Raw genomic sequence first — 26993 nt, 5'->3', positions numbered from 1 at the left:
GTCACTTTAGGAGAAGCGCTGTTTTGGTTGGCCTTCCCTTTCACAGAGACAACACGGCCATGCTTATGCTAACTCTATTGGTAAGACTGTCACAAAGACTTTCTTCTCATATTGTATCCTTTCTACACTTGTGTTGGGTGACTGCGAGGTGGACTGCGAGTATTTTCAGAAATCCTCCCCGTCATGTGGTGGTGGACAAGCCAATCGCCGGCGTTTTAGGTCCTTACATGAAAGTACAGGCTCACAGACACAGCCGCTTTTGGAAACCGAAATTTGGCATCGAAAAGATAAATAATTTTTCGATACTCAAAGTATCGAAGTTTTTCATTTGATACCATAAAAGTATCCACGTTCGGTACCCAGCCCTAGATGAGACTGTATTTGGCCTTGACCAAAAGTCAGGGTCAAAAGTCAGTTGCGTTGCAAAACCTGGTTTTGATTTTAAGTGTATTACCAAGGGTATGGCTGCATATATAATAAAAGCACATTCAAAAAGTCATTTAGCACGGTTGCCTTGAACTGTGCCCGAGCATGATTGTCCCCACCAGGGCCGTAGCTAGGAAATTCTGGGCCCCCTGAAAAAATATAGACCACCCTTATCATAAACTCATACATGAGCATGTAGACCAAGTATTTATATTTTTCACATCAAAACAATCCCATTAAGCCATAACTTAAGTAAAATTGCTTAAATTAATTAATGCAACTTATACAGTAATTAATAAAGATAAGAAATTGTTTCAGAATAGTAAAATAATAGTCATATAAAGCTTTTCCAGTTTTTCCAATAGTTTTATCAGTCTGTTATCAAACAGAACATGCAGAAATGAAAGGCAGTCAAATGTACAACTCAAACTTAAATTAATCGGATGAAGATATCATCATGGTACTGTATAATATATTATTTAATAAAGGTAATAAATATATCAATATATTCAAAGAAAATGTGTTGTAGAAGGCTACTCATGTATTCTTTAAATCACATCAACAGCAGGCCGGACTGTAATGATTGTGACATGCGTGTCCCTGTTTCCAGTTTGTTATTCAAAACAACTGTTTACTATAGCACAAAAAGACAGGGATTTTGACAGCGTGTGCTTTACACATTGTACTTGTCAAGCATTGTGAAAGCGTTTGTTCAGCATTTAGAGCAAATATTTTTATCTAAAAAAAAATCTTTATTTTTATCACGAGCCTCTGCTCCACCTGTTAAACCGCCCACGTTTTGTCACTTTCCTCAAATCTCTTATTGAAAATGAACTACAAACTCGTGACTGCCGCGTCCCATCTGAAGTTTTTGGGCTTTTTTAACAATCCTCTCGACGGCAGTCCTTATTCTTGTGCACATGGCCTTAACTTCCAACTTACCATCACGTTGGCTTTACCACTGGTTGATACTTCAACAATTTGGAAAGATAGCAAGTATTCGAATTAAAACAACAGCCAACCTCAATGACAAACACTGAAGCCTTGTTTATAGAAACGACATCCATTAAAGATGTTGCTATACCGTTTCATTCTCTTGATTTTGATGTAACAAACCGTAAGGGTTGTATTTTGACGGATTACAGATTATGCATAGTTGGAAGACATTGTAGTCATGCTTTAGTTTAATCACAAAACTAAGAATATCTTCTGAGTTTGAAAAGTTTGTCAAAACAGAATGCAATACTACGTGGTCAGCTGGAGAAGTGCCCATTTTCCCTGTAATTTCAAGCTTTCGGCTTTTTCTAAGATGAAGAAGTGTGACTCTACTTTATTGATCGATAGTTGAGGAAGTGTAGCTTCGGTGTTGAGTACTGCTAGAGTAGAGATATGCGGGTCTGTAATTATGTTTTCATTAAGAGCCTCTACCACACCATCGGGTGCACGTCAGTTCTCAAAATTCCATTAAACACGGTGGCATTCTCAGGGTGCACTTTTAAAACAAGGAAGCAACAAAATCGACCAAGCCACTGAATATACCAGGATTATCTGAGCTCTCATTCTCATCAGGTCCACGCAAAGCCATCTTAGACGCCTGAAACTTTGTGGGATATTTATCATTCTAGACAGGATGTGTCCATTTTTTTACCTCTTCTGTAGCCTTCATCTTACTCAGAGGTGGGGAACCTTGGGTCCTGGAGGTCCTGCAGTTCCAATCCTTATTAAACACACCTGCAAAATCTAATTGAAGTCTTCAGGATTACTTGGAAATGAAATTCAGGTGTTTGATTAGGGTTGGAACTAAACTCTGCTTTAAGCAGAACGGTAATGATTCAGATTTTATTAACTGTTAACCAACCAGACTTAAATCAATTACATGAACCTTTGTTACTGGGGATTATGACCCCTGAAAGAAATTAATCATTTGGCTCAATGTCCTTCATACCTCTCAAAAGTCAGTGTTGTTCCTCATTTCAACATGTCCTTCACAATCACACAAATTTCTTCTTTGAAATATGGATGAACTACAGCAGGGCTATTCAAATCTTACCCTGGAGGGCCAGAGCACTGCATAGTTTAGATCCAACCCTGATCAAACTTAACCACCTGTGATTTTCTAGTGATCATGAAGACCTTGATTAGCTTGCTCAGGTGTGTTTGATCAGGGTTGGAGCTAAACTATGCAGTGCTCCGGCCATCCAGGGTAAAATTTGAATAGCCCTGAACTACAGGCATATTGGTTGTTGATGGTATTGCTATGTTGCTCTTTCTTATCTCTTACTTAATCTCATGTTTACTTGTTTTAAATCCATTCGTTTAGTATTGCAAAGCAGTAATACAGTATTTAACCAAGAGCAATAGCTGATAAACAGATTTTTTTAAACTCGTTATTCACCCGAATTTCAAGTCACTATAGATTCTCAGATGGATTCACAATTGTGTATCTCTCTATTGGAGTTCTGATTGTTTTTTGACTGATAATCCTTCGATGAAAGCAGGCTGGTGGAGTTGTTTACTCTGTAGGTCTCAAGCCCGTCCTTCTCTGCAATGCAAATGTCAGTCAAGATTTTCCCTCAAGACGTTTCTTGTTTCCCACATTCACTCATGACTGCAGGCTTTCATGGTTGACTCTAAACACCGCTCATCATCATCACTTCAGAAAACAGGGAGTAGCAGTCATTCTCTGTAGATTGTAATGCTTTTCAAATTGTTTGTCACAGTCTTCAAGCTATTACTAACAGCGGTCGTGACATTAAGGAGCTGTTTTCAGTAGCAGCTTTTGCTGGACAATAGTTGTCAATAGCTTTGTATATCTTATAGTGTGAGCTTAATATTCAATTCAATTCAATTTTATTTATATAGCGCTTTTCACAATTTGGTAATTGTATCAAAGCAGCTTTACATAAAAGATGTAGTGAAAAGCACAGAAAATCGACAGATAGCATAACATAATACACGATAGCACAAGCAGCTAAATTTGCTGTGGCTATAAATCAACATTATAATCAAACGTATTACTAATGTAACGTATAGAAGTTAAGCCCAAAAAGGCTGCCTCCCCGGGTTGAAAAACCCCCTAGGAGAAAAATACCCCGGATTTTTTTCCGGGGAAGTAAAAAAAAGTCCTAGGAGGAAAAAACCCTTGGGAGATATATATATATATACACATTGAAACGGAAGGAGATTAAGCGGAGATTAAGCAGGTTCTGCCGGTGGTCTTTGGTCAGGCATCAGCTGGACATCACGTTGAAGAACAGCCAGTAGATCAGAGGTCGGCCGACTTTCACATTTACCGGAACTGGATCTGTTTGTCTTATTGTCCTCGTGATCGAGGACGAGACAGGGAGAGAGAAACAAAATCTTATTAGCGTAGGGGCCGTTCACATAAAAAGCAAGTGTCACACAGTAATGTGGATTTTAGTCAGCTCGGTTCCGGGCAGGCTAACTATTGCTGGTTAAGTGTATTACATATAGTTGATGATTTTAGAAACAGAGCTCGTTTGACTAAGGCCAGAGGCCCCACTGCCGTCGTTAATACTAACGTACAGTGGCAAGCGGTTCTGTATGACATACTATTTTTAAGGCCAGGGGAAAAGGCCAAAAATTGCAAACCGACCATATTTGGCAATTAAGACTCAATCGACAACCAATGCAAAGTTTCAGCATATTACTAAAGAGTATTAATGACATTTACCATGTTTTGGAATGTTGACGAAAAAAAGGTTTTAATTTATTCATTAATTTACTTATTTATTAGGTTGTACAAGCTAGCTATTGGGAAATAAGTGTATTACATATAGTTGATGATTTTAGAAACAGAAACAGAACTCGTTTGACTAAGGCCAGAGGCCCCACTGCCGTCGTTAATACTAACGTACAGTGGCAAGCGGTTCTGTATGACATACTATTTTTAAGGCCAGGGGAAAAGGCCAAAAATTGCAAACCGACCATATTTGGCAATTAAGACTCAATCGACAACCAATGCAAAGTTTCAGCATATTACTAAAGAGTATTAATGACATTTACCATGTTTTGGAATGTTGACGAAAAAAAGGTTTTAATTTATTCATTAATTTACTTATTTATTAGGTTGTACAAGCTAGCTATTGGGAAATAAGTGTATTACATATAGTTGATGATTTTAGAAACAGAAACAGAACTCGTTTGACTAAGCCCAGAGGCCCCACTGCCGTCGTTAATACTAATGTACAGTGGCAAACGGTTCTGTATGACATACTATTTTAAGGCCATGGGAAAAAGGCCAAAATTGCAAACCGACCATATTTGGCAATTAAGACTCAATCGACAACCAATTCAAAGTTTCAGCATATTACTAAAGAGTATTAATGACATTTACCATGCTTTGGAGTGTTGACGAAAGAAAGGTTTTAATTTATTCATTAATTTATTTATTTATTAGGTTGTACAAGCTAGCTATTGGGAGATAAGTACTATTGCTAAAACAAACTATGCGAATGCCTTGTTAAAGAGAAAAGTTTTAAGTCTAGATTTAAAGTTATCTACCGTCTCTGATTTTCGGACGTCGGTTGGTAAATCATTCCATAGCTTAGGGGCTAAGTAGGAAAAGGATCTGCCACCTTTAGACACTTTTGATATTTTAGGGATTATTAAGAGGCCAGAATTTTGTGACCGCAATGCACGTGATGGATTGTATTCTGATAATAATTCTCTAAGATATGAGGGTGCTAGGCCATTTAAGGCTTTGTAGGTGATTAGTAATATTTTAAATTGTATACGATATTTAACTGGTAGCCAGTGTAAAGATGCCAGAATTGGGCTTATGCGGTCATACTTCTTAGATCGAGTAAGAACTCTCGCAGAAGCGTTTTGAACTAGCTGAAGCTTGTTTACCTGATTTGCATGGCATCCTCCGAGTAACGAGTTACAATAGTCTATTCTAGAGGTCATAAAAGCGTGGATAAGCTTCTCTGCATCTGATGCAGACAACATATGGCGTATTTTTGAGATATTTCTAAGGTGGAAGAATGCGGTGCGGCAGACATTGGAGATATGGCTGTCGAAGGATAAATTTCTGTCGAACATCACACCTAAATTCTTAACCGTGGAGGTTGGCACCACAGTGCAGCCATCTATGGGCAACTTGTAGTCTGTCATATTATATTTGTAGCGATTCGGTTCAATAACAAGTATCTCTGTCTTATTGGAGTTTAGCATAAGAAAGTTATGTGCCATCCAGTCACTTATATCACTGATGCAGTCTGATAGCTTAGAAAAATTGTGTGTTTCGCTAGGATGTGAGGAGATGTAAAGCTGTGTGTCATCGGCGTAGCAGTGAAACTGTATGTTATGATTCCTAATAATATCTCCCAGAGGTAACATATATAACGAGAACAGGATAGGACCTAAAACTGATCCCTGCTGTACGCCGTATTTAACCAGGGAGTGATGTGACTCCTCCTCGTTTACATAAACAAAGTGATAGCGATTGGTTAGATACGATCTGAACCAGGCTAGCGCTTGACCACTGATGCCAGCATAGTTTTCTAGCCTATTAAGTAAGATTGTGTGATCTATTGTGTCAAAGGCTGCACTAAGGTCTAATAATATAAGGAGTGATATTTCGCCACGATCGGATGTTAGGAGAAGGTCATTTGTAACTCTAAGCAGCGCTGTCTCTGTGCTATGGTGGGGCCTGAATCCTGATTGGAACTTTTCATATGTACTATTATTTGCTAAGAATGTATGTAGCTGGCTTGCCACTACTTTTTCTAATATTTTGGAAAGAAAAGGGAGATTTGAGATTGGTCTAAAGTTATTTAGATCTCCCTGGTCAAGGTTTGGTTTTTTAATGAGCGGTCTAATAACTGCTAGTTTGAAAGCTGTGGGAACGTAGCCTAATTCTAGTGATGAGTTAAATACATTTAGTACTGGGTTAGACACTACAGGGAATACCTCTTTGAGTAATTTTGTGGGAACAGGGTCCAATATACAGGATGATGATTTGGATGACGCTACTAATTTAGATAGCTCTTCTATTGTAGTAGGTTTAAATGACTCAAGATGTTGGTATGGTAAGCTAGCGTTAAATATATTACTGCTTAGAGTGGTGGCTGCTTGGGTACCTACAATGTTTTCCCTAATAATCATAATTTTCCTGGTAAAGAAGTTTATGAAGTCGTTACTATTGTGTGGGAGTTTATTAGTGGGTTCTGTTTGTTCTTAATTTCTAGTCAGTTTCGCAACTGTGCTAAAGAGGAAGCGAGGGTTATTATGATTTTCTTTAATAAGATTGCTGAGATACGTAGATCTGGCAATTTTTATAGCCTGTCTGTAGTGTTTAACACTCTCTTTCCATGCTGCACGCCATACCTCTAACTTTGTGCTTCTATAGTTTCTTTCCATTTTTCTAGCAGCCTTTTTAAGGGATGCGGTATGATGGTCGTACCATGGAGCTGGCGTTTTTTCTTTGATTCTCTTTTTTCGAATTGGAGCTACGGCATCCAATGTGTTAGAACAAATACTGTTCAGGTTTTCTATTACAATATCTAGATCTTCAGGATTATCTGCTACATGTTTCATTTGGGACAGGTCTGGAAGAGTGCTAATAAAGTTATATTTAGTGGTTGAAATTATTGTTCTGGCTAGTCGGTAGCATTTTGTGGTTCGAGTGATCCTATCTAGAAGTACCGTGTATGAGACAAGGCAATGGTCTGAAACTGCATCGCTCTGAGGTGATATCTCGATTTCATTAATATTGAGCCCGAGTGACAGAATTAAGTCTAATGTGTGCCTACGGGTATGCGTGGGCCCCGTCACGTTTTGTCTAATATCGAGAGAATTTAGAATATCTATAAACGCTAATCATAATGTATCTGTTGGGTTATCAACGTGTATATTAAAGTCACCAACGATAAGAGCTTTATCTACAGTGACTACGAGGTCAGACAGGAAATTTGATATTTCGTTAAGAAAATCTGCATGATGGCCCGGAGGTCTATAGATTGTAGCAAGGACAAAAGAGAGCTGTTTATGGTTACGATCAGTTATTTCCATTTAATAGCATTATTTCAAATGAATTAAATTTTAGTTCAGATTTTTGGTTAACTTTAAAAATGTTGTTGTATATTGTAGCTACACCACCCCCTCTCCCCTTTAATCGCGGTTCATGTTTGTAATAGTAGTCTTGTGGGGTGGATTCGTTTAAACTAATGTAATCGTCTGCTTTAAGCCAGGTTTCTGTTAAAGAGAGTGCATCTAAGTTTTGGTCAGTAATTATTTCATTGACAATGGGTTCCTTATTGGTAAGCGATCTAATGTTAAGAAGGCCGAATTTTAACATTCGAGGTTCATCTGTAAACGTATTGTTTTCTAATTTTATGTTAGTAAGATTTGTACGAGACGAGGTAAACGGTGCTCTGTATTCGTTTGTTCGAGGAACGCACACAGTTGAAATGTGTTGATACTCTGGTAAGATAGACTCTAAGTTCTGCGATATATGTGATCTTGACATGTCAGAGCAGCTAACAGATGGACGGGTAGGCCGATCTATCTGTTTCCTGACCTGGGCCCTGGGTAGTCAGACTGTATTAGAATTAAGAGTATTGGTCAGATTTCTAGAGAGTATAGCATTTCCTTCCGATGACGGATGAAGGCCATCTCTCTTTAGCAGGTCAGGTCTCCCCCTGAAGTGCTTCCAATTGTCTATAAACACTACGTTATGCTGAGGGCACCATTTTGACATCCAGTGGTGAAGAGACACTAATCTGCTATAAGTTTCATCACCCCGGTAGGCGGGGAGGGGACCAGAGCATATTACATTATCTGACATTGTTTTTGCAATTTCACACACCTCTTTAATAGTATCTTTGGTGATCTCCGACTGGCGTAGTCTGGTGTCATTTGCGCCGGCATGAATAACAATTTTTGAAAACTTACGCTTAGCATTAGCCAGCATTTTAAGTTTGGATCTAATGTCTGACGATCTGGCTCCCGGTATACAGTCAACTATGGTGGCTGGTGCCTCAATGTTCACGTTCTTTAGTATCGAGTCTCCAATAACAAGAGCACCTTTAACAGATGTCTCAGCCGGTGTATTGCTTAGGATGTCGAATCTATTAGAAATTACTAGGGGGGACTTCGATGGGCATCGAATATGACTACGCCGCCTGATAGTCACCCAGTTAGTCGGCCGTGTTAACTCAGTTGCCGAAACCGAGCTATGTGTACTACGCGTTACCGTAGGCGCACCCGAAACAGTGTTTGAAACATTAACATTAGCGGTTTTACCATCCTCAACGAGCGTTCGGATGTGCGCTTCTAGTTCTGCAACCTTCTCCGTTAGCCTTACTACTTCAATACATTTAACACATGTAAACCCCTCTGTGCTGACGGAAGAAGCTAAACTGTACATGTGGCAAGTAGTGCAGGTTACAATGACAAGCGGAGTCTTACCGTTTTCATGCTGTGCGATAGCGTCTCCGTTCGCCCGAACGCGGTCCGTGAAGCTGCATCGAGATGGGTGCTCGCTCGTTGCATGCCTTGGTCGTCTCCGGGTGCCTGGAGCCAGGGTGATGTGTGGCAAGCTGTACCGTCTGGTGCGAATGCCGGGCAACAACTCCTCCACAGCTTCCCGCTCTGGTGAGGAAAGGTCTGAAAAACATACATCGGATGTGTCCGCCATTAGATCGAAGAGGAAGGCAGATTTACAGTAAACAAACAGTGAGCGAGTGCTAGCGGGCTATATGCTAACAATAGGTGTTTACTAGTGATAGATCGTTTTACTTATTAATACTGTTCAATAATCGTCACGGTAAAGTATTCCTAAGATAAATTTGTACGTTATATTATATAGATAGGAACGAGATAGTAAGAAAATAGGATTTAGATGATGAACTCGACGGAGCTCCAATGCACGGAGCAGCGTTTCCCCGTTTGTTTACGCTAGCGGGCTATATGCTAATACTGGTTGTTTACCAGCGATAAATCGTTTCAGTTACTGATACTGTTGAATAATCGTCACGGTAAGGTATTCCTAAGATGAATTAGTGAGTTATATTATATAGATAGGAACAAGATAGTAGAAAAATAGGATTTAGATGATGATCTCGACGGAGCTCCGACAACAGTGTGGCCACTCTCTTGCGTCTCTCTCTTTCACACATTCATTTCCATAAATCATAATATGCACAATACACTCACCTAAAGTATTATTAGAAACACCTGTTCAATTTCTCATTAATCCAATTATCTAATCAACCAATCATATGGCAGTTGCTTCAGTGCATTTATGGGTGTGGTCCTTGTCAAGACAATCTCCTGAACTCCAAACTGAATGTCAGAATGGGAAAGAAAGGTGATTTAAGCTATTTTGAGTGTGGCATGGTTGTTGGTGCCAGACGGGCCGGTCTGAGTATTTCACAATCTGCTCAGTTACTGAGATTTTCACGCACAACCATTTCTAGGGTTTACAAAGAATGGTGTGAAAAGGGAAAAACATCCAATATGCAGCAGTCCTGTGGACGAAAAGATCTTGTTGATGCTAAAGAGGAGAATGGGCCGACTGATTCAAGATGATAGAAGAGCAACTTTGACTGAAATAACCACTCGTTACAACCGAGGTATGCAGCAAAGCATTTGTGAAGCCACAACACACAACCTTGAGGCAGATGGGCTACAACAGCAGAAGACCCCACTGGGTACCACTCAACTCCACTACAAATAGGAAAAAGAGACTACAATTTGCTCAAGCTCACCAAAATTGAACAGTTGAAGACTGATAAAATGTTACCTGGTCTGAAGACATTCAGATGGTAGAGTCAGAATTTGGCGTAAACAGAATGAGAACATGGATCCTTCATGCCTTGTTACCACTGTGCAGGCTGGTGGTGGTGGTGTGGTGGATGTTTTCTTAGCACACTTTAGGCCCCTTAGTGCCAATTGGACATTGGTTAAATGCCACAGCCTACCTGAGCATTGTTTCTGACCATGTCCATCCCTTTATGACCACCATGTACTCATCCTCTGATGGCTACTTCCAGCAGGATAATGCACCATGTCACAAAGCTCGAATCATTTCAAATTGGTTTCTTGAACATGACAATGAGTTCACTGTACTAAAATGGCCCCCACAGTCACCAGATCTCAACCCAATAGAGCATCTTTGGGATGTGGTGGAACGGGTTCTTCGTGCCCAGGATGTGCATCCCACAAATCTCCATCAACTGCAAGATGTTATCCTAATATGGGCCAACATTTCTAAAGAATGCTTTCAGCACCTTGTTGAATCAATGCCACGTAGAATTAAGGCAGTTCTGAAGGCGAAAGGGGGTCAAACACAGTATTAGTATGGTGTTCCTAATAATCCTTTAGGTGAGTGTATATAACAGCTGTTTATTTACATAATACCTAATATTGTGTTGAGACCTCACAGGCTAAAACATTTTAATATGCTATTGATATAACATAGGCTGTGAGTCTATTTCCTGCTGTTAAATGCATTATCAAATTGTGCACTGATTAACCTGTAACATTGAATTGTAGGATTTAATAAAAGTCTTACTTTCTAGTAGGGGTGTGCATTGGCACTGCCCTCACAATTAGATTCTTTTCCCACCATAGTAGTGTTCTCAGTGAAAAAAAAACATTATACATCGCTTCAATTCACTGCATCTTCCTTTCAGTGTTATGTTATAATTCATAAAGTGGCACAGTGGGACCTCCTGCCTGCGTGCTGACGCTTAACATTGAGATTTAGCATGAGCCCCCTGCATACATTAAACTACACACACTGTAGCTGCGGCTAATGACGCAGCTACAGACGTCAAAGAGCACCTCTTTGGGTTATTAACCAAACCAGCATGCAGCATACATATGGCCTTTCACAAATGCTATTCTCTTTCTTAAGGAGCAATTATTGCATGTATGCAAATCTTCACGCTTAATACAATTAATCAGAGCGGTCGACTCTTTACTGTGCACTCAGCAACACAATACCAGATGCTGGCAAACTGGGCACGGGCAATAGCAGGATGATTATGAGTCCCTGATCTCATTCATTGTATTTGACAGGCTTTAATGTTCCTGACTGTGTGAAACACGTTTGCATTAATGTGCCTTTGGCTTCAACATGTCAAGATAGCACACAGCATTGATAGCCAATTAAATGTTTTTGTCCCAGAATTGGAAGGGAAGAACTGTCATTATTGCACACTGCCCCCTGCTGTATTTATATAGGAAGTGCCCTGTATCTGCTCTGAGGAAATGTGTTTTAGAGGTTTAAATTGAAGATCTGTGCCTGCCTAGTCTGACATAATATGTGTGAGAGTTATATTTGAGCTTTTGTTTTTGCAGTAGTAGCCCTGCCTACTGTAAAATCTCATTCATTCAAAATCCTGCTCCACATAAGTGAATCCTACTACACATCGAACCCTTTTGGTGTAAGAAATAATTTGTCACATTTACACCAGTGCGTTTAAAAACTGCATTTACACTGAGAAAGTCTTCATCATCACTTTGTTTTGTTTTTTTAAAGACCCATAGCAGCTGTTCAGCCTATATATATATATATATATATATATATATTTTAAATAATATGAACTGCTTTTTCATTTAACTGTTATGTCAAGCATCGTATTGCGGTTGCTGCTCTGGTTTGTGTCCTGCCTAAGACAGTTCCCTACATGCACAACATATTACTTATTGCTTTACAGTAGGAAAGAGTACATTTACCATAGACTATTCTTATAGCGCCCCTTGTGGCAAAGCTGAGAATTAAAATTATAGTTGAATTTGTACAGCTGACAGTGTTTCCCTTTATACACTGTAAAAAAATTCTGTCTTAAATTAAAGTTAAAGTTTAATCAGAATGGCACAGTTGCAATGCAACACATCAGAAATATAGAAATTTACACAAATATTCAGTATGTATGTGGGAGAAGACGTAATGTACCACTTGCTGATGGCAATATTGGTGAGATTACTGATACTGAAATTGTCCGTTTCTCAAAATGCGTTTTTGTCTGTACTTGTGTTCTTATGAAACATCATCAGTTGCTTCCCAAGTTCACATCAAACAAAGTTCAAACTAAATACCCAGATGTGTTCTTGATCCGCCCCTCAAAATTGCATCATCTATGTGCGACAAAATTTAGTTTTAAGATTAGGTGAAAATACAATACAGGGCTTCAAATCTGCGGTCGGTTAGTCCATTTAAAAATTTGCTCCAATGTTTTCAGACATGCAAGTCCAAGATGTTCTTTCTAGAGACAGCTCAAACATGTGTTTTAGTCTAAGGATGTGTCTCAATCAGCTCCCTTGTTCAGTAGTCAGGGCACTGATCAGGGAGTCGGCCATTTTAAGGGCTGTCTCAATCGCAAAATCCCCCCAGTTCACTGGAACGTTCGTTTCCTAAAAATTCCCACAATGCAACGCAAAAACCAGTGAGCATCGATGGTCCCTATGTTCCCTTACTGGAAATCGTGTGACCTTTTTGAAGCTCGCCAACTGAAAATCACCCGAACCAACTCAATAAACTTTATGAAATGTGACAGAACTTTTAAAAAAGACAAACGTTGGTTTTAGTTTTAAATATAAACACACAGCGCTACACAGTAAGGGACCACAATCTACTCAATATTTAAAATAATATTTAAAATGTAAAAAAAATTATATATATTTAAAATTAAATAGATTCAAAAAGTCATTATATTCCCCAATTTTATGCACGGATATGTAAGAGAAAAATTACAGTCTGATTTTTCACAATGTACTGTTGGGATGTTGGTTTGGCCGGTTGATGATGAGTAACAGCTGTGAGTGATCACAACGCGCTTAAGCAGCCACGTAACAGAAAAATAAGTGAACAGTGTCCCAATGTGAAGTGAGCTATAGGGTCCTTACCAGTGCCCGAACCTCTGTACATGATATACTGATTCACGACCTCGGGAGCTAGGGAACGAATTGAGACACAGGGTAAGCAGTGGTCATTTTGGGCTGTTCTCAGTCACTGTGCTGGAGCAGCAGATATCTTTAGCTTGTGGTTTCCAATAAGGATAACTGTAGTCGTACTGTATAGATTGAAAGGTACAGTATGGGTTTTTAACAGAGCATCTAGTGGTGAGATTGTGAATTGTAACCAACCTCAATTTCGAAACGCGATGAGAAGCTTTGGTAGCTGCCACAGGACAAACATGTCATCGTCTGAGACAACGTAGGGACGAACCGCATCTGTAGAACAGTTTGTCCGACTTCCGTGTAAGGAGACCATGTAAAGTCTTTGTATACCACTGATAATATAGTTATGTATATTATACTGAATTTCTGTTAAGAGATCTTTCTAAAAGTTACAAATTGCACCTTTTAAATGCTATAAAAATATATATAATAGCTTCATGATGATACTATATAGATTTTCCAGTGGCTGGGCTTTCAACTTCCAATAATCCAATTAATTCCCAAAGGACGAAATTAAGCCCCATTGTGCCATTATATCAGTGCCATTGTTTTGCCTCAAGATGTAATGTTTTTTTTATAAGGTATATATAACCTATACCTGGATCAATCTAAACCCTTCGTTTATATTCATCTTAGTTATGCCTCTGTTGGAGATTGCTTTAAATTAAGTTGACACGGTGTTATTAACTATGTTGATACTGCAACTGATTCTTTATTAGCAAAAGTAAAATATGTAAAGACTTAAAGGTACCAAAGAATGCACTGATATAAATTGTTCTCTGACAGAAGGTTTGTGGCTTTATTAAGTGCAAAAATTATCCAGATAAGTTTTTACATGTCCATTTACAACCCTAGGATTTGCCTTTATAATGAAATGGTATTATTACCTTATTTGAAAGGGTCATGAATAATAATAATGTGGAGCTCTGCTCTGATTGGCTGTCACTTAGTAGCTGGTAGCTCTCAAAGCAAACAGACCTTATATGTTTGAGCCTGTATCAAAAGAAGATGCATATTTTGAGAAAAAATCAATTGTTTGGAGATTGTTAAAGGACATTTCTGAGTGGTAAGTTTATGGTTTTTTCAGTATGGACCTGCAAAACGTAACTGTAACATCAATTGAAGAACTTCAGCCTAAACTCTAACATATATGCTAAAATTATGACCCTGAAAAAAAAGAATATTGAGTAATATATCAATAATACTGCAGCTTGTTAATATGGGGATTGAAATGAAAATTGTGCTACGTATATACCGTGTGTAAACATATGAAAGAGACCAATTTAAAATGTATAAATTACAGTTTCAGTCTTGCTGAAGGCACAATGATTGTAAATCAATTTGTCTATTATTTGAACCCATAGCCTTTCAGTTACCAACCTAAATCTTTAACCACCATGCACCACCAAACGCATGTAAGCAATAATTGATGATGGGCCTTTTATTAATTATTTTAAAAAATGCACATCCAAGATGGTAATGTAGTACGACACAAAGCAGAGTGTGCATTATTTTCAAATAATTCAAATGACCGGAGTCAATTATTCCTCTTATACTGTACCACGGTTACCACAAACATTACTCTGGTGCCTATTTTAAGACACAAAAAAGATCAGGTGTGCATTTATCAAAAAATAATGCACACCTATATAACATTTCTCAACCAATCAGAATAAAGCATTTAAGAGGCCCTGTGGTATAAAATTATAGTTGTATTGAAAAGGAAAGTTTATCTGCACTCCCTGTGTTTTTCTGACAGTAAGACTGTGATTTTGCTCAGGTCACACCACTGATCTTTGGTACACTTGATGCAAACCTCAATTAGATTTGAATAAAAAGACATAAACTACCTTTTTAAATATGAATCTCATATTTTGAGAATTTGACACTGTGAATGTTTAACTTCACATCAAAGTGCTTTAAGCTCTGGCACATGGATTCATGGGCGGCCGGTAATACATCAGCCGTCTGTAAGTTCCTCGTAATCTTCATGCAGAAGCCCTGGCTCCTCTTATCTTTCCCTTGGGCTCTTTCTTTAATTTCCTTTCAATTAAGATCAGCTGCCAAACATGAGTGCAGAACCTCCTAGAACATGTTGGGTGAGAGATACAGGGCAGACGTGACTGTAATGCCGCAGTGTAATTGAAGACAGAGCTCTGTCATTTGCTTGTTGCCATATTTACGTCACAGGAAAGAGTTTGGCAGCGCCGTTCTGAACACTTTGATAAATGTGGCTTGGTGCCTTATACAGTTTGGGTTTTGATGTAGTTAATGTGAACAATCAGATAGTTAATCTGATTGTATTTTGTTAAAAAAATTAGCAGTTATGTTCTGCATAAATATATGTCATAGTACATATAGTAATACTTATACTGCTGGGGTTTATTTTTTATATAAAATCATAATTTTAAATTAGGACAGCAAATACTGTGATAAAGTATAAACTAGGGCTGGGCATAGATTAATCTAGATTAATCTCATACAAAATAAAAGTAATTTTTTGCATAATATATGAATATGAATATATTATGTATATTTAAACACATAAACATATATATAGATTTAAGAAATGTTTTATTTCTATATCATTTTTTATATAGAATATATAAAATATAAATAAATATATATACGCGTGTAAATGTTTCTTAAATACATACATGAATGTGTGTGTATTTATATATACATAATAATTACACACAGCACAAAAGCAAATTTTATGCAAAGAAAACCTTTTATTTTGTATGAGATTAATCTATGCCCAGCTCTAGTATAAACGTTACATTAAATAATTTAAGTGTATTTTTAATATACAAACAATATTAATATTTACCTATATGTGTGTGGAGGGGTCTTATTGAACTAAAACAGAAAAGCTACAAATGTTCTGAAGTATGATTGGGTAAAGCAGTAGATTAATAATTTCTGCTTTTTACTGTCAAACACCAGGTGGCGATATAGATTAATAAATATTTCTGAACATCTGATTATGTGGTGAAATGTTGTAAATTAAAAGAATCATATTAATTATGTGTTTTCTACCCAGATTCGAGGATTCCTGTCAAGATTTGACAATGTTCTTCCTGCTAGTTTGGCATTTGACAAATGCACTGCGTGCTCAACAATAGTAAGTCACCTTCTTGTTTTGTGCTTAAGATATAGTAACTCATATCCTTTATTAAAAAATTATGCAATAGCTGAATGAAACTTTGTGGATCAAAATTAAGAACCTAAATAAGATATCTTTCTGTAAATAAAGCCATTTACCAAGCAATCAAATTCATATTACTAACACACGCATGCAAGAAGTTGTTAAAGTGAATACTGTGATAAAATAATACATTTATGAATATAAATTATAAATATTTGAGGTATGGCCGCAAGTGTTTATGTCACAGATGTCTGTGAGTAGTTACGTTTGAATTTAATTGTTTTATCCCGGGGATATCTCAATCACTTCTGCATGTGTGGATATGTCTCTTGCTCTCTCTCTTTCTGATCCAGTGTTTTTTTTTAACTCACCCTCTTTCTTTTTTAGTGGCTCAGTGGCCACTCCCTCTTCCCCTAACACGCACACACACACACACACACACACACACACACACACACACACACATACTGAATATAGTGAGTTTAAAGTTTCCCCTTCCCCCTCTCTTTTGCTGAGATTACTCATTAGTTTTCTCTCTCTCTCTCTCTCTCTCTCTCTCTCTCTCTCTCTCTCTCTCTCTCTCTCTCTCTCTCTCTCTCTGTTTTCTTCTTGCCGTAAACATAAAAAGCTCATAAAACATCCAGATCCTCACACTTTGATGCAGGAAACTGTGTGAGGTATTACATGTGCTGGGGTTCCTGTCCATCTCTCTTAAAGGGAAAGCTCACCATTAACTCACATGTTTGTCCTCAACTACTTGGTCTTGTTTCAAACCTCTATGAATTTTTAAAGAAGACTTGAAAGACTTGAGTCTTTAGGCAACAACTGTTATATTATAGTAGTTTATAGTGATCACATCTGTCAGTCTCCAAAATAAAAAAACACACCATTAAAGAACCATTAACATATTCTGTGCACTTTGTATGAAGTCTCATCAAGTCTCTTTCAGTTTTGTGTATGAGGAAGAGGTTGATTTTTGGCTGATTTTCATTACTCAAATTTCATTCTCCATTCTGCTCATCTTATCTGTCACGTGGTATTCGGCAGGGACATGTGCAGACCAATGTGTTTGTTTTTTTCACATAATTAAACCTGCATTGCACTGTTTTTCATCTGAACACAATGAAGGAGTCATATGGATGACTTCTGGAGACTTTTGGATCAAGACAGACAAAGAAGTGTTGTTGGGCTGGTTTTCGGTTGTTTAATGAAAACAATAAATGCTTGGAAATCTAAATAGACCTACATGGAGCATCTGTAATTGTTAGCGTTAGTTTTAGTTTACTCGTTATAAAGCACTTGCAGATGCATTTAATATATACGGTCATGGGGACTGATAGATGACAATGTGACTCTTGTGTTTTTTTGAAAGAGACACAATTCTGAAAAAGCTGTGATGAAACTTCATCCAGCAGTCTCAGATAAATTCCTTAAAAAACTGTGACCCACAAACATTTGCAAACACATCATCTTAGGTGTTTGGTAAACACTGACAATTTTTTTGCTGTTTGTTTTAGCTGACAGGAAACACATGTAGTCTTTTCGTCTCTGTAGGGATTTTGACAAAATTATTCCCGTCAATCACGTAGTGAATGTTCATGATCAATGTGATAAAATGTTACTAATCACACCTGTTATCATAAAAATAAATGATTTCTGTGCAGTATTTAAAGGAATATTCCATTTTCTTACAAACAAATCCAGATAATTTACTCACCACCATGTCATCCAAAATGATGATGTCTATCTTTGTTCAGTCGAGAAGAAATTATGTTTTTTAAGGAAAACATTTCAGGATTTCACATTTTAATAGACTTTAATGGACCCCAACACTTAACTCAACACTTAACAGTTTTTTTCAACGGAGTTTCAAAGGACTCTAAACGATCCCAAACAAGGCATAAAGCCCGATTTATAGTCGTGCGTTAGTTTGGCGTAGGCTATCCATAGCCTGTGTGTAGCTCTGCGTAGCCTGACGTGCTCCTCGCAAAATTTTTAACAGCGCGTCAGTTCTACGCAGACTGCAAGTGCTGTGATTGGTTCACCAGAACCCCTCCCATCAGGTAAAAAAAAACTGCATCATAGGTATTTCCGTTTGCGACGGTGAAAACAAAGATGAGCCAAGTTGAGGAGTGATTTAACTCAAACTGCAAGAACAGTCGCTGTTTATTTAATTAATCATACAGAACAAGTTGCTGTTTCTTCTTCATTTGTGGGTTAACTTGCCAAGCTTCTTCTTCTCTGACAGTCGCGCTGCTACTGTGGTTACACGCGTCGATACTGCCAACCAGCGGTTTGCGCGTGTGTTTGCACATTGACGTGGATGACGACGCAAAAGTATAAATGAAAACTGACGCGGAACCTACGCCGTAGGACCTACACACAACTATAACGAGCCCTTAAGGGTCTTATTAAGAAAAATAAAAAAATGCACTCATAAACCACAACTTCTCGTCCATCTCCAGTCCTATGATGCGCCGGCGCGACCTCACGTAATTGCGTAATGACGTCGAAAGGTCACGTTTTACATATATGAAGTGCACATTTGCGAACCATTTTAAACAATAAACTGACACAAAGACATTAATGACTATCATTCCACATACAACAACGTCAGAACGGTCCTCTTTCTCCACACTTGTAAACACTGGGGCGTAGTTTCGCATACATCATCCGTGACCTCTTGACGTGATGAAGTATTATGTGAGGTCACGCTGGCGCATCACAGTATCGGTCCGGATATAGACGAGAAGTTGTGGTTTAAAAGTGCATATGTTTTATTTTTCTTGTCAAAAATGACAATTGTTTTGCTAGATAAGACCCTTATAAATTTGTCCAAATGAAGTTCTTAGCAACACATATTGCTAATGATAATGCATTTTTCTTATATATATTTATGGTAGGAAAATTACTAAATATCTTCATAGATCTTCATAAAAACTGCATCATAGGTATTTCAGTTTGCGACGGTGATTAAAAACGTATAATTTTTAATCACAATTTGGCCATTAAAAACATATAATTTTGACCCATATAATGCATTGTTGGCTTTTGCTACAAATGGAAACGTTTGTTTCCAAAACACGTTAAACACCATTTAAAAAATATTGTTACCGCCAAAATCAGTATTGTATCAATCAGTATTAAAAAGTAAATTCTTAATTTTATGCAAAATCTGATATCCGCCATGCCCTTTTTTCCAAAACGCGATAAACGCCAGTCCTCCTTCTCTGCCGAATGCAATAAATCCGCTCAACCTATCACAGTGCACCATTCACGTATTGTAAACAATAATGCTGACGCTGTGTTTACACAGTGAATCCTAGTTTTCCTCATCTACTTTGTACTTTATGATCAACAAACAAACAAAAACAAAATAATACTTTGATGGCATTGATAAACCTGTGGTGGTTTTCTGTCATGGGAAAGAAACTTCAGCCATCAAAATCTTACCTGAGAAGCATTCAGGAGACGGAGAAATGTTTGTTCTTACACGACAGCATCAAGCTTCTGTCATGCTAACACATCGACCCCAGGGGATCTTATGAAAAACGTTCCTTTATTTTACTCAAAGTCAACGAAAATCGAGCAGAACCAAAACATTTTACCGCTGATCGCTGTCAAAAAGTTCAGCGACGACGTCCCAAGGATAACAGCAGCAATGACAGTGTTCTTAATATGACATAGTAACTGTTTTGATTAATGCCATTAATGTTTTTTTTTTTAAATCAGTGTATACCACTAGTCAACTAAATGAATATAACATGGCAAAGATAAATGCACATTTATAAATTCATTCAATAGATTTATTGCATTTTGCTGAAAAAAATATTCAGTTTTAATAAATAAATCTTTGAAAATCAAATTATGGATTTGAATTTTTAATTTTATTATATAGATGCTATGTGAAAGTTTGTAACAGAAAATATTGTTTTTCATTTGGTCACTATCTTGGTAGAGAAAACACGTTTTTACCCAAATTAGCCAAAATTGATTTACTGCGTTTTGGAACCAAACTCTTCATATATACATGTGCTACTTTTGACTGGTTTTGTGGTCCAGGGTCACACAAAAATAATTTGCAATGTGAAATGATCACAGAAGCAATTAGAGCAGGCAGACATACAGTACAGCAGGAAACTGTAAATGTGTTGATTTATTGTAAAGTTGTGATCTTGAACGGTCCATAGTAACAGTAGTATATAGCAGACACATGCTCTTAATCATACAGTACTGGAACCCGGCTCTCTGATCTGTGATCTGGCCTTCATCCACCCGTTGCGTATTTGTGATGTTGGCCTCCGTCAGCTGTGTGCGACCACGAAACCATGGCAACAAAACACTTGAGCCATCAGGCAGAAAAACGCTTATAAATTAAGAGACTTTGCTTCTTCTCCTTCGCCAAAACAATGTCTTTTTGAAATAAAACACTTTAACATGTGATGCAGGACCTCGTATCTCCAGAAGATGCTTTGAAACACAAATCTGGTGATACAGGACCTAGATTGTTTCAGAAGTAATTAAGTGAAGTAGATTGTAACATAATAAATCAAACCTACATTCATTGTTTCAAAATGTTTATGAAGTTTGATTGATTCAACTTTTTTAAGTAATGACATTTAGAAATGATAATTGTAGTACTCCAAGCATTTTACTACTGCTCATCCCTACTAAAAGGACCAGCTAAAACCAGCCTAAAGGTGCTATCACACTAGACTTTGATCATGTGAATATTTTTCTGCGAATATGATCGGGGAGTTTGTCAATATAAGATCTATTGGTTTCGTCCATGACGTACCAGTCGTGATACGAATTTGCAGCTCAGACTTCACCACACTTGAACTTTGGTACGCAGCAAACTGCTCCCTTAAGCAAGTTGGCTGGTTTTAAGTGGTCTCCCAGCCTGTTTTTAGCTGGTTAGCTAAAAGCAGGTTGGTTTTAAAGGGTTTTTGCCACGTTTTAGCTTAAACCAGCTTCTTTCATCTTAAACCAGCTTTCAACCAAGACCAACCAAACAGCCATTGAGCGCCTTACAGCAGAACACAACATCCACAGGGCGGGGATCTCCTTCAGCTGCATATTGATTGGTTGGCAGTTTTACCACAAGACACATCATACTCGTGTTGTTGCCCTACCATTTCCACATTGAGTCGTAACTACATTAAATTCTTCTTTTGAATACTTCTGTTACTAATAAAGTTAAACCAAAAGGATTAATCATTTTCACCTCACACACAGTTTGTGATTGGAATACAATGAAATACATAACTTCCGGTCGGCATATCGCATGCGGTTTAGTCGCACAAGTTCACATTTTTTTACGGATCCAACGCTTAAAACAGATCCGATATTTATGCATCCGCAGATGGTTGGCACCTCACGCAACCCCTTTGCGACTCTCCAGAGGAAATGAATGACTTCCATCTTATCGGCTGTCGTTTGTCGTGTGCAGTGGAAAGGCTGCTTTAAGGGGGTCACACACCGGACGCACAGCTCAGCGACGCGCAGTGCCGCGTCAAGTCGTGTCTAGGACAACTCTGAGGTATTGTAGAACCGGAAAGTACACATTAAATAGCGCGAGTCAGATAGCGTCTACTTCAAGATGCAAAATATACGTTAGCAACCAATGTTAATCGTTAATGATTTGGGATATGATGTTATACAATGTTAAACTATGAAAGTGGCGCGACTGGGATTTGAGCAACTTCCTGGGCGCCGCGGACAGGAGCTACCTGTCTGCGCCGGTGTGCGTACACTCATAGAAAACAATGTGTTAAATTTTTAAGAACGGTGCGGCGCTGAGCTGTGCGTCCGGTGTGCGACCCCCTTTACACTGCTTTATGTTGAAAGAAAAAAATTTGGTTATCATGTTTTTTGGTTCTTCCTAACCCCAAAATAGCTGGACGAAATTTGGAAAAAAGGCAAACCAAAGCTCGGGTCTTAAGAGGTTAATTAAATGTTTAAGAAAAAAGTTCAGTTTTTTGTCTTACACGATTGGCAGATTTTTTTGCTTGTTTTAAGCACAAATAAAAAAATGTCTAAAAAAAAAGTAATTCTGCTCATCAAGACAATGCATCTTAATTTAAGAATTTTTAGATATTTGTACTAAAAAAATAAAATAAAAAAATAATGAGAAAGTCATTTTTTGCGGTGTATTACTTCAATAAAAGTAGTGCCTACTAAGGGAAACGTAAGGTTTTTTGTTATAATGTTAAAATAAAATAAACAATCCGAGGACTACGAGTCATCTTACCAGGCGCAGTTTAATACCTATGAATGAATACAATATAAATAAGCATAATTAATCACATATATGAGATGTTATTTACAAATTAATAATCTGAATGTTCATCTTGTATGGACTTTGTACTTGTTTTAACAAACCTTTGCTTTACAAATTTTTTTATTAGTGAAGATAAAACGCCTATAAAAATGTGAAATTATAAGCTGAATGTGGTGCTAGAGGTTATGACTCCGCCAAGAGACTCCAAAATAGGCCAGAATGAGTTTGCCAATGGCAAAAAAGCATAATAGAAAGAGAACAACTCCTACCATCAGAAGAGGCTTTGTACGGTCTGTGCTTGATCCCTTATATAGAGATCAGAGGACTACGTGGTGACATGGTGGCAGGTCTTTTACAAGAGCCGTATATTTAACCAATAGAGGATTCGTATAGGTTTAGATTTTTCCATTAAATGTTCCATATAGCTGTGGCATTAAACTTAAAAGCTTTTTTCTAGCCAGCTCTGACCTCACATGAGGAACAGTCACATACACACCATTAGCAGACATGGCGACTACACTTGGCGTTAACCAGTCTGAGGTTTTTATCTGTGCGGAGCGAAAACTTCCACCATCTCAAACAATTACAGGGGAAGCTGGGAGGAGTCGCTTTGAGAGCAGAGCTGTATGTGAACCAGATGTGCTGCTTACCCTCCGAAACTCTTACACACACAAGCACACACACACGCACACACACACTGCGTCAATGGTATAATGGACTTCATAAGCCTCTGTGCCGAGGAGGTCCACTCCTGGAAAACACGATCAAATCTTGTTTAGCAGCTCTTGCTGTTATGTTGCTAGGCATGAAAGCAACTTACAGTCAGGATCTGTTTTACACGTAATATGAGCTTTCTTCTTATTAGATTAATTTGGTTAAAATTGTTGTCAAATTGTATTTTTTGTTTAAATTTATAGTCTTTTATTCAATTATTGACTCTGACTGTTTTTATTGATGTGATTTCAACGTTTTTTTAGTCATGACGCCACATCTAAAATTACAGTGCCGGCGGTCTACAGTCAAGCTTATAATTTTCTGACCGGAGTGAGTAAATATTGTCCTCCATGTCTCCACGTGAGCTTTTGTACTTTAAAAAAATAAATCAAACTAAAAACAGAATTAGTCATTTAGTTTTTCATGAACCATTTCCATCTCCTCTCTGACCATTAAAATTAATGTTGTGTAAATTGTTTTAATGTTAAATCCTTTCTCCCAAACTCATCTAAACTACTGTAATAAGATGTTTTAGGTTGATTCCTACTGTATGTGGCGCCATCAAAGTATAGATTTGCAACCTGACACCCCCTCATTTGTCAGGACTAAATAAAGCATTTTTTTTTAAGCAATAGATGCAAATACCCCCTTGTCAAATTAAAAGTATTAAAAAGTGACATGTAGGTCATGTTGATGTGTCAAAGAAACGTTGGAGTTCATTGAGTTCTGGTCTAGTTTTTATCGTTACTAAACCCCCTCCATCGTTCAAGTCATCCATGTCTGGTTCATTGAAAGCAGACGTCACTCTCCCCTGCAGCTCAACACTGTCGCCCATTCATCAACCCGCGGCAGAAACTCAATCTCTTCTGAGAGTCAGCTCTGTGAAAGAGGCCAGTGTGATTTTGGAGGGTTGTCTGTCTGTTAGACGGTGCTCGAGAGCTCTCAGCCCAACGGACAGTGGTGCCAGATGTCTGCCTCTCTTGCCCGGCCTCCTTTTGTGCACGGGGACGAGTGCCATGTTATGGCAGTTTGAGATTGTGTTATCACTGGCTTTGGACGTGCACCGGTCAACAAGCCGACCTATATTAGCAGATAAGGGGTACTGCAGCACTTCTGTATTTTGAATCTGTACGATTTCGTGTGAACTTTCTTCCTCTAATGCGCATTAAGGAATATGTTTGATTAATGTTAAATGGGTAAGGTCATGTTTATGACAGCGATTGGACTGAAGTTTTTCCTTGCCGTTTAAAAAATCGTCAAATGATCCCCGTTCACAATCTGTAAAAACAACTAAAACGTTGTATTATGCATGTCGGGCCAGTAGTTGGCAAAGTTACTTTGTAAAGAAACACTACAAGCCTGTGCGCATATGCATTCTTCTACAGAGTGATAAATACAAACAATCGAGCAGTTTTGTTTGGATGGAAAATCAAGTCATTCTGCAAAATTTGGTAAAGTTTTTTGGAGAAGCATTAATAAACTCTTTATCTTAAGCAGCACAAACACAGTCCTGTAGGCCACGATTTTTGTTTTCGCTCATGCATGTATACTAAACACCTAATATGCATGCACCTGATGTCACCACTGCCACAGATTTGAGTTTTTGATGTTTACACAGAAACATTAACAGCATTGTTTTTTAAAAAAAAACTGCATCGTGAAACGTGAATCATGTTTTCAAAACATTGCATTTTTAGAACCTCAAAACGCCATTGTCATGTAAACAAACGCCAAAACGCATAAAAACCAACCTGTACAGGACCCCATAACATAAGCCTAAACAGAACCAGACCCATAAAACCCAAAACAATTTAATACTCTTTAAGACTTACATAAGCCCTTCAAGTCTCAACCAGAAAAGATCAACGGTAGACCCCATACATTTTTTGAAAAGTTTTGAAATTTCTCAAGACCCCAAAGTTAAAATCTGACATCTTCATAAACTTGATCAATGAGTCGCTAAAGTCACTGGTGTTGTCAATAAAAACACCCTTTTAATAATGTGTGGTTTGTTTTGTTTTACAGGTTCTTGAGAATTATGAGAGGGACGGGTTTGAGTTTCTAGCAAAGGTCTTCAACTCATCCCATTCATTCCTAGAGGATCTGACTGGACTGACTTTACTCCATCAGGAGACACAGGCAGCAGAGGTTAGACTCTTTTTCTTGCCCACTTCGGTATTCAAACACGATCAGACCCACAGCATAAAAATGAGTTCGTTATTATTGTTTGGTCAAACCCATTCCTGTGGCCTACATGAACTTTGTTCATTCATAATTGGATGTTTTATTTCCCGATGTCTATAACAATATCCACTGTGCACAGATAGCACAAAGCTGAAGAAGTTTTAAACTCATGACCTTCAAATTCTTCAACCACTGGTCCAGATCTTTAACCACTAGGCCCCACCACAATTTCAACACAAGCTGTGTTTCACATTTCAGTTAATATAGAGGCCGACAGTCTGTGGCCATGTGAAATAATATATCAATTACATTATTCATATTAGGCATGGCATTATACATTCTCATTGGTTATATTCATTTATTAACCATTAAGTTGTAAAATAGTCGAAATTGTATTTTTTTGGTTGAACTGCTGCCCCAGGCAGACAGTTGTTTTTAGTTATAAATGTGTTCAGACAATAAGAGGAGTCAAGTTTATCTTCTTCTGTTGTTTCAAAACAACAGTCTGATAAACTACCTGCTTAGTTCAACGTAAACAAGGAAGTTTATCCTTCCTGGGTATCATTGAATGGACAAGTTAGCATGTTTATCAGTTGAAACTGAAAGATTGGATAAAGTATTGTGAATGTAAGCATTTATTGCATAGGTGATATAGGGGTAACATTCCATTTACAAGTATCACAGATTTTTCATTTTAATCTAAATATTTTTTTATTCTTCGTATGGTTAGTTTTAGTGCCTGTAATGTTATGTGTATCTTTTAATTTCATCTTTTTTATGTCAAGCGCTTTAAGATTCTACTTTTAAAGGTGCTATACAAAATAAAGTTCATTACTAGTATTATTATATTAGTTAATACAATATTAGCTAACATGAATACTTCAACAGCATTCATTAATCTTAGCTCATGTTAATTTCAATGTTTACTAATACATTTTTAAAATCAAGTGTTGTAACTGTTAACGTTAGTTAATGCACAATGAACTAATTGTATTGACCATTAACTAACATTAAAGGGATTTTTTTTAAATATCTCATTTTCCAGCTCCCCTAGAGTTAAACATTTGATTCTTACCATTGTGGAATCCATTCAGCTGATCTCCAGGTCTGGCGCTACCACTTTTAGCATAGCTTAGCATAATCCATTGAATCAATATTTTCCTATTTAAAACTAAACTTGACTCTTCAGTAGTTACATCATGTACTAAGACCCACAGAAAATTAAAAGTTGTGTTTTTCTAGGCAGATATGGCTAGGAACTTACTCTCATTCTGGCGTAATAATCAAGGACTTTGCTGATGTAAC

At 37.7% G+C, this 26993-nt stretch overlaps 1 protein-coding gene across 1 annotated transcript in view; it reads left to right on the top strand.

Moving 5' to 3' along the window:
• atg7 (ATG7 autophagy related 7 homolog (S. cerevisiae)) overlaps window positions 1-26993 on the top strand; it is a 111738-nt gene that overhangs the window by 46481 nt on the left and 38264 nt on the right. The window contains exons 18-19 of the mRNA XM_065265950.2: window positions 16403-16483; window positions 25530-25652. Of these exons, the coding sequence (XP_065122022.1) occupies window positions 16403-16483; window positions 25530-25652 (204 nt within the window). The remainder of the gene's footprint in view (window positions 1-16402; window positions 16484-25529; window positions 25653-26993) is intronic.

Source organism: Paramisgurnus dabryanus, chromosome 14, assembly GCF_030506205.2.
Source record: "Paramisgurnus dabryanus chromosome 14, PD_genome_1.1, whole genome shotgun sequence".
In the NCBI taxonomy this organism is placed as follows: Eukaryota; Metazoa; Chordata; class Actinopteri; order Cypriniformes; family Cobitidae; genus Paramisgurnus; species Paramisgurnus dabryanus.
The sequence above is the reverse complement of the archived record's forward strand: the minus strand, read 5'-3'. Positions and strand labels throughout refer to the sequence as shown.